This window comes from Cololabis saira, chromosome 16 (genome assembly GCF_033807715.1).
Source record: "Cololabis saira isolate AMF1-May2022 chromosome 16, fColSai1.1, whole genome shotgun sequence".
Classification (NCBI taxonomy): domain Eukaryota; kingdom Metazoa; phylum Chordata; class Actinopteri; order Beloniformes; family Belonidae; genus Cololabis; species Cololabis saira.
In genome coordinates, this window is record NC_084602.1 from 22,940,855 (window position 1) to 22,957,184 (window position 16,330).

Here is a 16,330-nt window from a genome sequence, read left to right on the forward strand (position 1 = left end):
GGGTGGTGTCAAATGACTAAGTATCGAGTCCCTGACCCTCATTGGTGCAAATTAGCCCCGCCCCTTCTTCTGATTGGCCGATACGTTATAGTCCAATATCTTTTGAATGGTTTGACATAGAGAGTAATGGGTGGTGTCAAATGACTAAGTATCGAGTCCCTGACCCTCATTGGTGCAAATTAGCCCCGCCCCTTCTTGTGATTGGCCGATACGTTATAGTCCAATATCTTTTGATTGGTTTGACATACAGAGTCATGGGTGATGTCATATTACTAAGTATCGAGTCCTTGACCCTCATTGGTGCAAATTAGCCCCGCCCCTTCTTCTGATTGGCCGATACATTATAGTCCAATATCTTTTGAATGGTTTGACATAGAGAGTCATGGGTGGTGTCAAATGACTAAGTATCGAGTCCTTGACCGTCATGGGTGCATCCCGCGATCATCCGGCAGTAGTCCGTGGCACTTCAAAATTTCCCGGGAATTTTGTCTAGTTATCTTTATCATTGAATTCACATTTCTCTTCACGGGTGCAATGAACTGAGATCAGGAAGAACCCCTTTTGTTTTGGTATAATCTGTTCCTTAACCACTGCCTGCCCACTCCACTCCCCTGTGTTGCTATGGTTACTGTGAGGCTCAAATAAGCAGCAAAGAGGAGTTGGGGGATTTAATAGGATTTTTCTCGCATGTGATTGGCAGGGAGCAGCTTTGTGACCTTGACACAAGAGCAGGATCCTGTGATTTGACTTCGTATGAATTTATAGGAAGCAGTAGAGCAATTACACGAGGAAACCCCCAGACACGCATTGAACGTTTCATGGGAGGTGTAGAGCTATTTTCTTCTTGTGTATTTAAATATGCCAAAATTCTGAGCATTTAAATAGATTAATCTGACATCAAGCTAAACGCTGTCACCTTATCAGCTTGAAATGTTGTTGATTATTTTCATTGTCATATTCACCTACATAATTATTACCACCTTTTAGCAGTGCTGAAACACACAAACATATGAATATGTGCATACATTATTCAAAGAGAGTATTTTAGCCTGGGCATCCCAGCAGCTTCCCAGTTTCACAATCTCTCAGACACTGACACCTGGTGGTCAACATGGGAACTTTATCTAATTTGTCCAAAGTGGAGAGTTTGTGGATTTTAGAATAGAATAATAAAAAAAAGAAGACAAATCATCATTTGAATCGATAACGACTGGATGCTGGGAAAATAGTCTTTTAAATATCTATACTTTTTGTACTGTTGTTACTTTTGTAGTTGCTGGAGGTGAACCTGATTGGATCCACTTAAGTTTTATATATATGAACATTAGATAAAATGTTTAAAAGAGTTCTGATGCATACAGCATTTTTCATTAAAATGTGTTAAGATGCTGTATAATTTAAACTATATGAGACTTTTTAGTTAAATTTCCAACAATTCACTGTATTTTAAACATTTTAATTTAAAAAAGTGACTAGCAGTCAACTAAAATAACTATAGCTGGATATAAAGTACAATACTCTTTTTCTGAAATGTAGAAAGTCACTTTTGCACTGCATGAAATGGAAATACACAGCTTAAAGTCCAAGTTCCTTAATATTATACCTAAATCATTTTTTAATTTACTGTACTTAGTTATGTGTATCTGCATGCATCCTTCTCAACAGATCAAATCATATTGATCATTGCATGATTGATCTTTTACGCTTGTTGTCTAGAAACAAATGACAAATGAATCATGTATTCATGATGGACATGATTTATGAGGAATTTTTTTTTTAACTTTAACTCTTTAACAACAAAATCCATGTTGCTACCCCAGTGTATTACACCAATGCAAAAGCAACATGCTAGCATATAAACAATAGCAGCTAAACAAGTTATAGTGCAGCCATACGTGAACTTATCAGTCATTTTCATGTATAAGTGCTGGTTCTGTTAATCAAATCTTGATTATTTTATCACAACATCTGGCCGCGTGTTGTGTTTTGTTCACTGTGTGTTCCTTCTGGACTTAATGTGATGACTCATTTTTATTCTCAAATCCTCAACTCTTCCCAGTCGAGAAGGTTGCTGTGCTGTGTCGGTTCTTGGACATTGGTGCGGTGACCAAAAACCACTTGCTGAAGTACGCCCTAGCCCACGCTTTCTGCTGCTTCCTGGCCTCTGTAGAAGACGTTAACCCAGCTGTGGCCACCAGGGCCAGACTGCTGCTGGACACCATCAAGAGACCAGCCCTGCAGGTGACTTGCACTGCTGCACAGGCCAGACATAAAAAATCCTGTTCTGTTATTTCCAAACTCAATGGTTTTGAGTCTACTTTTTTGATTTAGTAAATCTATATAATAAATTCTGGGTATAAAACACATTTATATCTGCATTTATGTTATAACACTCAAGTTTACTTTCAGTAAGTTAACTCTTTAATGAATATCTGTTATTACTTTTGGGGGAAAAACAGCCAAGCGTTTATGGAGATGAATGTATTCATGTTCTGTTGTACATCTATGTGTGCATTTTGCATTTTGCAGGGGTTGTGCTTGTGCCTGGATTTCCAGTTTGACACTGTGGTGAGGGATCGTCCCATCATTCTCAGCAAACTTCTGCTGCTACATGTCCTGAAGAAAGACATTCCTGCTCTTAGTTGGGAGTTCTTCGTCAACCGCTTTGAAACTTTATCTCTGGAGGCACAGCTGCACCTTGACTGCAATAAGGAGTTTCCCTTCCCCACTAGTGCGTAGCTATAATATCCTCCTTTCTTCACGTCAACAGCTCATAAGCAAAGCATTTTGGCCTGACAGTGTAATTTATTATTATCATGAATCTTTTGCAGCCATTACAGCTGTTCGGACCAATGTGGCTAACCTTAGTGATGCAGCATTGTGGAAGATACGACGAGCCCGTTTTGCCAGGAATCGGCAGAAGAGTGTGCGTTCCTTGCGTGACAGTGTGAAAGGAGACCCGGCAGAGTCTAAACGGGCTTTTTCACTCCCAGAATCACTGAGCAATCGACTGCGTGAGTAGCAAATCAGTCAGTCTGTGAAATGTCCCTGTATTTCGACTTCTGGTCAAAGACTGCTTGCAAAGATCTTTTCAGACGTGTTTCCAGTCCTTTGGCTAATCTGACATTACGTGACAGAGTCAGTACTTTAATTACTTGAAAGGTTGAAAGGACCTCAACATTTTCTTTAAAACATCTTTTTATGTAAAATCTTTGTGCTTCTGATGCTGGACTCATGAACATTAATTGTAGCCAAGAGACCTTTAGTTCTTTTTTTAATTAACCCTGTATGCCTCTAATCTCACAGGCAATTAGACGCCTCGTTCCTGGCCTGATATTTGCTTGCCCTCCATTTCTGGAGAGAGTAAGAATGGACTTTTGGTGGACTTCAATCTCTAGATGGTTTTGCAATGTTTTCCAGCATGATACGGATCAACAAAATCCCCATTCTTGAATTAAAACAGACTATTTATATAACTTAAACGTTTGAAAACATGAGAATGTTTTAGCTCATACTTTGAAACAATTATATAAAAATATGAAGGATTCACAAACTGTGAAGCATTTCTACTTGGAAAATGACCTGTGATTTTTGTGCACAGTAAGTGATATAATTGAAATCGAATAGAAAATAAAACAACAAACTAATTTCTGTCTGTAAAGGCAATTTGACCAAAGTCTGACCTCATTTCCTTATGTATCTCCCATCACTTCCTTGTTTCCAACACTCATTACACTAAATAGTCCTACTCTAAGTGGTAAAAACAGGAACAACCTCCTATTTCATTCATTTCATCTTAAACTCTGCACAGAGGGCTGTCTGAGTTTCAGCGACATCTTACTTGTGTCGTCTTCAAAGCAACATGTGGTTGGTTTGTTGGAAATCTCAGTAGCGTTGTGATTTCACGTTGTTTTGACCCCATGTGGGTTCTGTTTTCCTGTGAATATTATGTGTATGTTTTTGGTGTGCACATGTGAGGGATGATCGTGAAGCTCAGACATGCGTCCTGTGCAACTTCGGCTGTAAAATTTCCTAAATTATGTTCTTCATATGTGATTTTTAGCGCTCAGGCTTACGAGGCAGGAGCACTCTGCCCCCACACTTGGAGATATGATAGAGAAAGTCCTGCCAGGTAAATGACAACCCAGATCTGAAATACGCAATATAACTTTTCACTATTTCATCATATACAAGGGAAAGCAGTGTAAGTATCAATAAAACAAACAAAGAAATATCAGTAAAAACATTTGACACAAAAAAACTGTAAGCAGGTCATTTTTGTGTGTGTTTGTATGCCATATACATATTTCATATTTCTGTGTAGACTGCATGATGATGTTTCCTACTCCCTTGACAGGATGCGTTGACTCCCCGACCCCTGTGTTGTCCCCCTTCCCTTCCCTCGCTACTGCCACCTGCCCTCTCCCCCACCTCCTCTCCTCTCTTCAGCGCGTTTCCTGCCACACTTTAACCCTGACGCGTCAGCCCCTCTTGCAGGACAGACCCCTTCCCCCGAAGACGACGCCGTCATCAGAGACCTGCTCCCCGAGGACGCCGGCATCGACCACCAGACCGTTCACCAGCTCATCATGGTCCTCATGAAGTTCATGGCCAAAGATCGGAGCAGTGCCGAGGCCGACATCGGCAGTGCCAAGGCTTTCAACACAGTGAAGCGCCACCTCTACGTCCTGTTGGGCTACGACCAGCAGGAAGGCTGTTTCATGATTGCACCTCAGAAGATGCGCACGTCCACCTGCTTCAACGCCTTCATTGCTGGCATTGCACAAGTGACTAATATACCTTTTGATTACTCTGTTTTGCTACAAAAGTTTGCACTGTCATTGGGGAATATTGGGAATATAACTCTTCTCTCCGTCAGGTGATGGATTACAACATTGGCTTGGGGAAGCAGCTGCTCCCCCTGGTGGTCCAGGTTCTGAAGTACTGCACTTGTCCTCAGCTCAGACACTATTTTCAGCAGCCGCCCAGATGTTCCTTGTGGGCTTTGAAGCCACACATTCGACAGATGTGGCTCAAAGCTCTGCTAGTTATACTGTACAAGGTATTTTAATATAATCAAATGACAGCAACATTTCTTTGAAGAATATAATTTATGATTTAGGGGCCAGTACCGTTTGACTCACCTTGACAAAGTGTTTCTCTACCTCTGCATTATTGTTAATCATGTTGTAATTTATTTTTTTAAAACCCTGACATTTTTGATATTTATTAAAAAAACAACAACAAAAGTGGAAACTCACTAAGTGCAATATGAAATGTATGAATATAAAGTATTTATTAAATAGCAAATCATAGAATTATGTTACAATAAAAATAACCGTTTCCCCCCCCCAGGATATCAATTGTAAAGATGGTTGCATGATTAAACAATTGCGTTTTATGTACTGCAGTACCCTTACAGAGACATGGACGGCAGTAAAGTCATTATCCATCTGATCCACATCACCATCAACACGTTAAACGCACAGTATCACAGCTGTCGTCCACACGCCGCGGCAGGGCCGCTGTACAGCGACAACTCCAACATAAGCCGCTACAGCGAGAAAGAAAAAGGTGAAAAAAGGGAACTGCTGTGTCATTAATACGTCCTACTGTATTTCAAAGGTCATAAAACCGCAAAAGGGTGGACATACTAAAACTTCTGGTTTTGTTGAGAGATTCTGAATGCCACATAAGTGAAAGATGCAGTGCTGATGTTCCTTATCTTTCTCTGTATTAGAGGAAGACAGTGTGTTTGATGAGTCAGATGTCCACGACACGCCCACCGGGGCTGCAAACAAAGAGTCTCAGACGTTCTTTGCTCGCCTGAAGAGGATTGGTGGAAGCAAGTCTGTGAAGTATCAGCCGGTGGAGCTGAATGCCAAGAAAAGTAAGAGATGTTTACTATTTTTTTTTTATATTTATATTTATTTATTTATTTCGTGCATGGTGGTCAATCTACACACCCATGAACGAAAAGGAGCAGGATGAAGACAAGTCTTATTTTACCTGCCCCTTATTCAATACCAAACAAAAAACAGTCAATGTAACCAATATTTACAAAATTATACACTTAAATAGAACCAACCACATATATTAATAATACTGCTTAAGTCCCAGTCTATTCATGATCATATAACTTAAATATTTTATCTTTATACATTTTTTTGAACCTAAGTAAATTTGTGCATTCCTTTAAATCATTCTTTAGAGAGTTCCACAGTTTTACTCCCACAACCGATGTACACATCTGCTTAAGAGTGGTCCTTGCATGCTGATGTTTGAAATTATATCTCCTTCTATGTTCTATATCTTCTGGATTTAAAAAAACAAACAACTGCTGTAGATTACTTGGTAATAATTTTCTTTTTGCCCTATGCATAACTAATAACGTCTGTAACTCAACTATTTCTTTAAATTTAATAAGTCCTGAATTAATAAATAATATTTAGTTATGGTTATGTATGAATTCTTTTATTAGCACACTATTTTGCAATTACAGGAGTCTCGTTTGTTTCACAGCAATAAGGTTTCCTTTTTTTCTTCTGCGTACCAGGTGAAATTGAGCTTTCCGAGTACCGTGAAGGGACAGCCCTCCAGGACAGCATCCTACACTGTGTGAGGGAGGAGAGCACCAGGAAGAAGCGCCTGCAGGCCATGCACAAGCAGAAATCTCTGGACATCGCCAACACTGACTCCATCCTCTTCAGTCTGGATGAACACCGGAGAAAGTCCTGCATTGATCGTTGTGACATGCAGGTGGCCCCCACGGCTCTGCCGGCATCCTCTGCCATGTCTCGCAAGCATCACGGTAAGGGATCCTCTGACGGCTCTTCCGTTCCGGTTGATCCTGTGGATCGACGAGGTTCTCGGGGGGGCCAGTCAGACACGTCCAAGCCTGTCATCCCAGAGGTCCGTCTCAGCTGCATGGAAACCTTCGAAGACAAACTGGATCAGGGTTCTTTAGAGGGATCGGTACAGGAGAAGGAGGATCAAGATCTCATTGACCTTTCCTCTGATTGCACATCAATTTTGGAAAAACACTCCCTGCTTTCCATGTCCGACAGCGACTCCTTGGTGTTTGAGTCACTGCCTCCTCTGAGGATCGTGGAGAGCGATGAAGAGTTTGACCTTAACACCATCATCACCACCAGGCTAAATGGGACTCCAAAGGTCTCTGCTTCCCCCGCAAGCAGCAACACATTAAGGCTGTCTCCTGTGGTTCAGGTGAGTGTGGAGGACTGTTCCGGTGATAGAAAGACCTCACACTTTGCTGACAGAGAGGGAAGATCACAGAAAGAATTGGTGGAAAAGAGAACAAGACCTGTGACTCCCAGCACCTCTCTGGAGATCCCTGAGCGACCAGAGAATCTCTGTCACGACAGCCCCATGACCCTGAAGCAGAAGAGAGATCTGCTGAGGAAGACCCCCAATGTCCCTGACACTTCATTGGACGAGATGCCTGTGACCCCAGAGCTAGTTAGGATCTTGATGGGACCCGATACAAGCCCCTCTGGGAGGACCATTTTCTTGGACATCCCAGAAGACAAAGCAGAGCCGCTGTCCTCACCAGAGAAGAGCAAAAGTAACAGCAACGATGAAGAAGAGTATGGAGATGATGAAGAAGATGACGACATGGGGGATGAAGCAGATAGTATCTCCAAAGCTGACTATGGAGATGACAACAATGAAACTGAGTTTAAAATCCAGATCATTCCCCGGCAGCGAAAGCAGAGGAAGATAGCTGTCAGTGCCATTCAGAGGGAATATCTGGACATCTCGTTCAACACGTTCGACAAGCTCAGTGGTGAACCAGCCACTGAATCTGGTAAGAAGGAAGACAGATTAAAATAAAAAAAAACATATCTTAACCCTTGCAAGGCGCTAAGGCTCAGGTCAAAATGACCCGAGGCAGAGCAAAGGCCCTCAGTTAATCTTAGCGCCTTGTAAAGGTTAAAAAAGAAACCTCTAAACATATTTAATGATCAGGCTGCATGGGCTCATTATAACACTTTTCAACTTTAAAGGAGACATATTATGCTTCTTTCTTTTTATTAAGTTGAACTATTTCTCAGTGGCCATATTTCCAGGCTTATTTGGCCCCAAACCAAAAGTCAAAGCGTTCCATTATCCCAGGTTTTGGACATGGCAGCACTTTGGACACCTAAATAAATTCTCTCAACCATATGTGAAGGGATTTTTTTTCTTCTTTTTAATAATGTGTCCCCTTTAACAATGCCACTATTATTCAGTGTAATTTGTTTTAAATCTGTCTCTCAAGGCAGGGTCTTATTTTTAATGAATCACCACCTTGTAAAACGCCAGCTCTCCCTTTGTGTACCAAATCGGATCAAAAGTATATCGTAAGTGTATAAGCCTCAGTAATCTAAAGTCAATCACAGCCCTTTTATCTATTTCCAAAAAAAGGTATTGGATAACAGAATGCAAAAAAACAAAAATTGAAATCCTTCAAATCCTATATTTGTGTGAAAATTGGACAAAGACAACACATCAGATGTTTTCAGCAGAAATCTCATATGTAGGTCAGAAACATTGTTTGTCACAAAAATAATCCCAGAGCGGCTGAGTCTTTCTGGAGTAATTACGGTAAAGGATATGCCACTCTGAATTAACGGTTTCAGTATCTCTGCTTCACAGTATCATTTAGAGATTGTATAAAAACCTGGAGAAATAGCTGCAAAAAGGACACTGACACAATTATACAATGGAAATGGTTGCATTAGCACGAGAAAACTAAGAATAAACCATTGCCAGTTAACACATTATGCTGGTGCATCCGTGGGTGCAAGTTAAAACTTCAGCATGACACCAAACAAACAAACAGAACACCTATATCATATTTTCTTTACGTGAACGCAGTATCTCCCATACTAAAAACAGAGAATGACCACACAGCTTATTTGCACACAGTTCAAAGGACAGCATGGTGCAGGGGTGCATTAATGCACATGGCAGAGGTAAGTTTTATGGGATGCCTTATCTATTCAAGCAATACAATGGTACATTACTGTATATTTGATACATATCATCGCAGAATCGCTCATTATTGAAGATGACCTGCCTCCAGTCAAGATATGTCACATAATACACATATTTTATTAAAAGGAAATTTGAGACTTTCAAATCCTTCAGACATTTCTCCCGTTAAAAGAATAGGTGATCCAGTACATATATGAACCTGCTCTTTTGAACTTCATATTAGATACTGGGTGTAAATTATGAGCATCTTTGCAGTCCGTTTTATTTTGTGCATGATCCCCATCATTTTTTTTTCTTTTTTAAACAGGATACTGTGTACACAAGAGAAGCTTAATGTACAACATATTCACCCACATTTCATGTTGTTAAAAGATAGTTACTGCTAAATTCCACTGATTATCCCAAAATGAGTTGTTCATTGTTCTCTAAAGCTCACAGTGAGGTTGCATTAAGTTCAATGACACCATGACCTTGGAATAATTTCACTTTTGACCATTTTTGTTATTTTGCACCTCACTCATAACATTCAAAAAAAGACAAAACTTAAGTCATGAATCCACAATAGTTTCTACCTACAAGTCTTATTTATTTTACTTTCATTTAACGTTTCTTTTAAATTTATCTTTGATTTCTCTCTTTTAAATCGCTTCAACCGTATATGAAATCTTCCTTTTTCTTCAATTGTCTTCTTTAAGATTTTGCAAGCAACGCCATATTGCATGTTTCTGTATTAAATGCAGTGTATTAAATAAGTTTTACTATTCGATCACCAACGTACCATTGTCATATTATCAGCATTATTATCAGTGAGCACTCTCAAACATGTGCGGCTGCCTCAGATCTCTACTCCATCAACCCCTCCTGCCATCTGTCACCATGTTGCGTGTTTTCTGTTGATCTATTCAGTTTTACCATAACGCATGTTATTCAGTAGTGAAGATGCCAAAATATGAACATTTCAACACTTAAAAATAATTGAGCAGTAGAAGAGGAAGGTTTTATTTTATATCAGTTGGATTTTGATAAATAACATCAGTGAGATCAAACTAACCTGGAAAGTCTGCGGCAAATCACGTAACTTTACATAAGAAGAGGTTAATTTAACACTAGCTGATGGTAGGCTGGTAGGCATTTATTCAGCAGTTTTTCCTGGCTGTCGTTAAATAGTCTGTGGCACAGGATGGCATATATTTTGATGCCAATGCCCTGCCCATCATTTATTCATATTGCCTTGCAGATCACAAAGTTATGTCTACCTTGGAAAAACCACGAGAATCTGCCTCAGCCCCAACACTTGAAGCTGTTATGCCTGAAACAAGCCATCGCTCTTCAGTATCAAGTAGGATGCAAAAACTTCACTACAAAATCTGTTTATCACCTGGGGATTAATTATTTATTTTTGTTTTATTGCATTTTTTGTCAATTTCTAGGCTACAATCAAACATTTTACAGTTTCCATTTTTTTTGTAACTTTCATCAGAGCTGGAAAAAAAACGGCTATAATTTGACATTTAATTCATGAAACCTATAACAACCTAAAGTATTAGTAATTAAATGAATCATTAAACTATTGCTTTGACTATATAATTCATCTGATACTGGGCTAAAAGTATAAACCATGTCCTCGTGATGTATTTTATAATACTGATCATCTCTGTGTGTCTCCTCCATTTTTTTATGTAGCCATGAACACTTGTGTTGTCAGGAAAGCTGAAATAAGTTCAGCGGGTACTTCAACCCTGTTTTTTTTTTTCTCCTGTGCTTGACCTCCAGCTCAGTATCGTCAGGTGAAGCGAGGATCTCTGGGGGCTCTAACAATGAGTCAGCTGATGAAGAGACAGCTGGAGCATCAGTCCAGTGCACCACACAACATCTGCACGTGGGAGACCGGTGAGACTTCTGGGAATAAAACAACAACACCTTGATAGTGTACTTGCATTCGCTGATATGTGCAAGGAAAGAAAAGTCTCTTGTTATCTATTTGCTGAAATCGAACTGCAGGAAAACACATTTCCTTCTTTGGCAGGTCCCACAAAGACCAGTCTTCTCTCAGCACCAAGCACAGTCAGCATGTTTGTTCCAGCGCCGGAGGAGTTCATCGACGAGCAGCCTACCACCATGTCCGACAGGTGAATTAATCATTCAGCAGGAGAGAGTCACTAATTGACTGCCTTGAGATCAATACTGGTGAATATTCAGTAGATCATTTCTGATTAGTGATAAGCCAATATTATTACCAGTAAAAAAAATATTTTTTAGGTCAGTAAATATATCATATTTGTGAAATAAGATCCTTTTAAAATATATATTATATATATATATATATATATATATATATATATATATATATATATATATATATATATATATATTTATTATTATCATTATTATTAATATTATTATGGTTAGTTAGTGCATCATCATCACCAGAGAGCATGTTTTGGATATTGAAACATGAGAGTGAAATATTTCCCTATGTGTACAGAATTCCCTCAGAAAACCAATTTTTACAACATTTAAGGTAAAAACCTAAGGACGAACAACAACCAAAATCTTTAGGACAAAAAAGTGAATCCAACACTTCAAAGGAGCATCAGCCTGCTCAGCTTGCCGATTGCTATAAAGCTAATAAATGCTAACCAAGAAACCAAAAATTAGCACCCACTGTTATATTTCACTGGTTAATTATGTTTCTGTTGGGAAATTGTAATGGACAACGTTGGAATAAATAATTCAAATCATTAAGAAATGTTAAAATCCACCAAGAGATTTGCAGTAAGTGTTACCTCTATTCATAAGTTGCAGGCATTCTTGTGAAAATGTCATCATAATGCCCATAATGCATAATGGTGTGTTTTTTTTAACCTTGTCCCAGGTGTCGGGATTGTGCAGCCGTGTTAGAAGAATATGACGAGGAGACTCTCGGCCTTGCAGTGGTTGTTCTTTCCATGTTTATCCACCTCAGCCCTGATTTGGCGGCTCCAATGCTTCTCGACATCATGCAGTCTGTGGGCAGGTAAAGAGCAGCAGCTCCTGCAAACTCCATCCACGCAGCACTCATCGTTAAATGAAGTTTCGTAACTTGCTCTTAGAACTCATGCATAATTCATCCCCGAATCCTAATCTGCTGCTTTGATTTCTTTCAGGTTGGCATCTAGTGGCAATTTCTCTGGACAAGCTGAGAGGTTTAAAACCGTCACACAAATATGTTCATTTATTCACTGTGCTCATACAGACGAATTTATGTGTGAAATGCGACTGCTTGTCACGCACATTCCCTGTGCTGTTTTCCAGCATGTTGATCCCTGGCAATGTGGCAGGTGTGGCCAAACAATTCCTGCGCTGTGTGTTTCACCAGTTGGCTCCGAATGGCATTTTGCCCCAGCTCTTCCAGAGTAACATCAAAGGTCTGCTTATTTTTGATGAGGACAAATCCGACTTAACATCTTCCTGCTCATACAAACATCTTCTTCCTTTCTATTTAACAGATGGGAGTTTTCTGAGAACACTAGCATCTTCTTTGATTGATTTCAACGAACTGAGCTCCATAGCAGCTCTCAACATGCTGCTCGAGGTGCGATTTTTCTTCATGCATGCATGCCAAGTCATTCAACCAGCAGGGAGAGCTCTTGTCAAAGTAAAAGCTTTCCTGGCTCAAGCTGCACGTTAAACACAAGACCATTTAAAACAGCAACTCATCTGAGCATTTCTGGAAACCTGCTGTACTCTGCACCACTGTGCCACTTTATTATTACTGTTACATCAAATAAATAGAAATGACAAGAAGCCACTGATGCATGAGGTCACCAAGTGGTTATTTGCACTTCAGTGTTTTCTGATCCCCCTGCTCTTATAATGGACATTGTGATTGATCAGGAGTGAATGATCAGTTAAATGGAAATATCTTCGCTTTCCAAATTCCATTATATAACCCTGTTATGGTTTATGCCTCTGTGCCCTCCAGGGCTTGAACAACAAAAAGAGTCTACCAGCAGGGGGCACAATGCTGCACTGCCTGGACAACATCGCCACCTTCATGGAGGCTCTCCCCATGGACTCTCCCAGCAACCTGTGGACGACCATCTGCAACCAGTTCCAGACCTTCCTCACAAAACTGCCCTCTGTGCTTCCTCTGAAGGTAGATATCAACTCTTCCGCTCACTTAGTCATGGTCTGATATGGTTTAATGTGATTACGGCTCCAGCAAAAAGCATCGAGCAGTGTCCTTGTCGGGTTCAATAGGAGAGTCTTAAATTGTAATTGATCTGACTCTGACGCTTTTAACCTCAGAGGTCAGATTAGTATGTACACCAGATCTAGGAGCACGACAATGCACTTTGCAATAATTCTCAATTTCTGCTTTTTAAAAGCATGATGGCAGCTCAGATTTGTCTGGTTTATTATTTATCTATTTATTGATGTTTGCAATGTGTCTCTGCTTAGTGTCCAATGGATTCCAGCTTGAGGATTATCATCTGCCTTCTGAAAATCCCCACCACAAATGCAACTCGAGTAAGTTCAAAGCAGAGATTTCGCAAATCATTTTGGTAAGATTTGGACTTTTAATGTGTAACACTTTCCCATCTTTCACAGAGTCTCCTGGAGCCCTTTTCCAAGCTGCTGAGCTTTGTCATCCAGTATGGCACTTTCAGTCTGTCATACCTGGTAGAGCTGTGTGGACTGTGTTACAAAGGCTTCAACAAGGTAGTCTTGTGCGTGTTTTACACATTTTGTGTAAAACACGCTGAGCTCTGCATTCTTAAACGAGTTAAGCTCATCCACAGTATTAAAAATGTCGACCTCTCACGCATAACTTTTGAAGTGCTACACCCACTTCTTTAACTCCCCAGATGCAGAAATGTATCCGTGTGCCTCAGATGATTAAGTAAGCAGTCAGCCAGGGCTGATTAACATGATTAGCTGGTGTTGTAGGCTGAGGATCTATGGTGCGATTCTCAGTGGTTGAATTCTTGTTCCTCTGCCGCTGTCAGCTCCACATGCTTTATGTCTCCTGCAGTATTGATTTTCTACACCCCCATTAATTCTTCACCTTGTAATATCCGCATTTTAACACCCAGAGCTGCTATGGGGAACTGCTTTTGGATGTCGTCCCGTGGCATTGTTTTGTAGGAATGTGAAGATTCTGGGAAGCGCGATTAGGAGTTTCTGTTTAATTCAGTTAGTCTCAGAGGTCAGATGTTGAATCTGGCTTTTTAAATGTGGCAGAGTTTGTCACATTGTGCACCATCTGTCACAGGTGCACTGCCCAACATCTGTGACTCGACACTCTGAGCTTAAGAACAGGCGTTTTCTCCGCTTCTGCTGGGGACATGCCTTCGTGTCTAGGAGTGTTGTGCACAGGTACGAGCATGAGCGAAGCCCGCAGGGAAGCAATGTCAGTCACAGCTCTGTGTTCTGCATGGGCAGAAGAACATGTGCCCGTTTCAAACATAAGTAAACATGACTGTGAAGAGAAAGAGAGAGGCAAACTGGAAGTCAGAAGATGACAGTGTGGTTTGTAAACAGGCAGCTGGGCTTTGTGTGGAAGGGATGAACAAAGAGAGCAGCCTGTCCTCGGGGAGGGAGAAGGCAGTCTGACAGCCTCATCTGAGCTGCCTGGGACTCAGGGAGGAGAGATCTGGGCTGGCCTAAATCTACTCCTTGGTTTCACTATTCTCCGGCTCCCCAGCTGCCCTCCCTCCCCTCCCGCTGCCTGTCCTTCTCCCTCTATTCAAGCCACAGAGTTTATGCTCTCTGCGCAGCATGAGTAAGGGAGAGTGATAATAGAAAAAGGCAGTCTTGCTGCATCAGTACATTTACGCCACTCTCTATTTCCTCACATACAGGAGAGAGATAAGTTCTACATGTCCCGCATTGTGGTGTTAGAGCTTCTGCAGGCTCTCAAGTTCAAGACTCCTGTGCCTGACACAAACTTGTTACTGCTAGTTCAGGTAAAAATGACGTCTTTCATGCTTGTATATCGACACCCACAAAGCTATAAATGCCACAATTCTAAAACATCCTGTGGATGTCGCCAGTTTGTTTGTGCAGATATTGGCACCCGACTAGCAGAATCGACCATCATCCAAAAGCACATGATCTCGACGCTGCCAGTGGTGAGACTTAAAGCCTATTGTGGTGCAGTGTTAATAAGATAAGTCTCATAAAACAGGGGGAAGTACAGACAGACCTTCGTGATAAACATTTTTTTTTTCTCAACAGTGTACAACGGCAGCAATGGAATGCATGCGGCAGTACACAAGTGAACTCCTGGACTTCATTGCAGATTTGCACACACTAACTAAACTTAAAGTAAGTCTTTCTGCTCACGTTGGAGCCACAGATAGCTTGATATCTTTATTTTCCCCTCTGTTGTTCATCCTTGATATTTACTCGTTCTAAATGAATTATTCAGAGCCATATGAAGGCTTGCTGTCAGCCCCTGCACGAGGACACTTTTGGGGGCAACCTGAAAGTGGGCTTGGCACAAGTTGCTGCCATGGAGATCAGCAAAGGCAATCACCGTGATAACAAAGCTGTGGTCCGTTATCTTCCCTGGCTTTATCATCCCCCATCCACCATGCAACAAGGGTAAGAACGATCAACTAAGAGCACTAAAACTACATTACAAATTTCAATTAATTGTTTGTGATAAGATTTATGGGTTTTTTATGTGGTAGAACACTGACTTAGCTGTGTATCAAGCCAAGTAAATGTCAAAAATGTTATATTATTCCTCTTTTACTGTTTATTCTTTTTTCATTCAAAAGAAAACTATCGTCACATCAGATAATTACTCTTCTTTAATGGGGATGCATAATGAAAAAAATAAAGTTTTCTGTGTTTGAGAGCATATATCTGATTGAAGTAACCACTAACTCAAAAAACATAACACAACATTATAAATTTTTTCATAGATAGATAGATAGATAGATAGATAGATAGATAGATAGATAGATAGATAGATAGATAGATAGATAGATAGATAGATAGATAGATAGATAGATAGATAGATAGATAGATAGATAGATAGATAGATAGATAGATAGATGGATAGATAGATGGATGGATGGATACTTTATTGATCCCAAAGGAAATTTAGGAACCTTGCTGTAGATTTGGGGTGGCTGTGACCACCAAATGCAGGATTTGCAGGATTGATTCCCAGCCCTGTCATCAGCAAGAGCACCTCTGGGAAGTACACACTGGCCTACCCAACAAGCCAACTTGCCACCAGGTAGTGATCTATTGACAGCTCAGCTCCTCTCTTCACCCGAGTGTGCAGAACATATGGCTGCAAATCCAAAAATACAATTATAAAGTCGAACTA

The 16,330-nt window shown here is 40.5% G+C and overlaps 1 protein-coding gene across 8 annotated transcripts in view; it reads left to right on the top strand.

Annotated features, from left to right (window-relative positions):
- Nucleotides 1–16,330, top strand: part of LOC133462059 (protein unc-79 homolog) — a 55,070-nt gene that overhangs the window by 34,943 nt on the left and 3,797 nt on the right. For 4 of the 8 annotated variants that reach the window (XM_061743162.1, XM_061743167.1, XM_061743169.1 and 1 more), the window contains 23 exons: nt 2,060–2,241; nt 2,530–2,731; nt 2,832–3,014; nt 4,064–4,132; nt 4,450–4,787; nt 4,880–5,062; nt 5,412–5,574; nt 5,741–5,890; nt 6,557–7,828; nt 10,238–10,339; nt 10,774–10,890; nt 11,027–11,129; nt 11,876–12,016; nt 12,147–12,185; nt 12,295–12,407; nt 12,489–12,574; nt 12,965–13,138; nt 13,444–13,512; nt 13,594–13,704; nt 14,847–14,951; nt 15,039–15,116; nt 15,223–15,312; nt 15,416–15,591. In XM_061743162.1, the coding sequence (XP_061599146.1) occupies nt 2,060–2,241; nt 2,530–2,731; nt 2,832–3,014; nt 4,064–4,132; nt 4,450–4,787; nt 4,880–5,062; nt 5,412–5,574; nt 5,741–5,890; nt 6,557–7,828; nt 10,238–10,339; nt 10,774–10,890; nt 11,027–11,129; nt 11,876–12,016; nt 12,147–12,185; nt 12,295–12,407; nt 12,489–12,574; nt 12,965–13,138; nt 13,444–13,512; nt 13,594–13,704; nt 14,847–14,951; nt 15,039–15,116; nt 15,223–15,312; nt 15,416–15,591 (4,246 nt within the window). Of the gene's footprint in view, nt 1–2,059; nt 2,242–2,529; nt 2,732–2,831; nt 3,015–4,063; nt 4,133–4,449; nt 4,788–4,879; nt 5,063–5,411; nt 5,575–5,740; nt 5,891–6,556; nt 7,829–10,237; nt 10,340–10,773; nt 10,891–11,026; nt 11,130–11,875; nt 12,017–12,146; nt 12,186–12,294; nt 12,408–12,488; nt 12,575–12,964; nt 13,139–13,443; nt 13,513–13,593; nt 13,705–14,846; nt 14,952–15,038; nt 15,117–15,222; nt 15,313–15,415; nt 15,592–16,330 lie in introns of those variants that run through there. The other 4 variants (XM_061743164.1, XM_061743165.1, XM_061743166.1 and 1 more) reach the window with 4 other exon arrangements.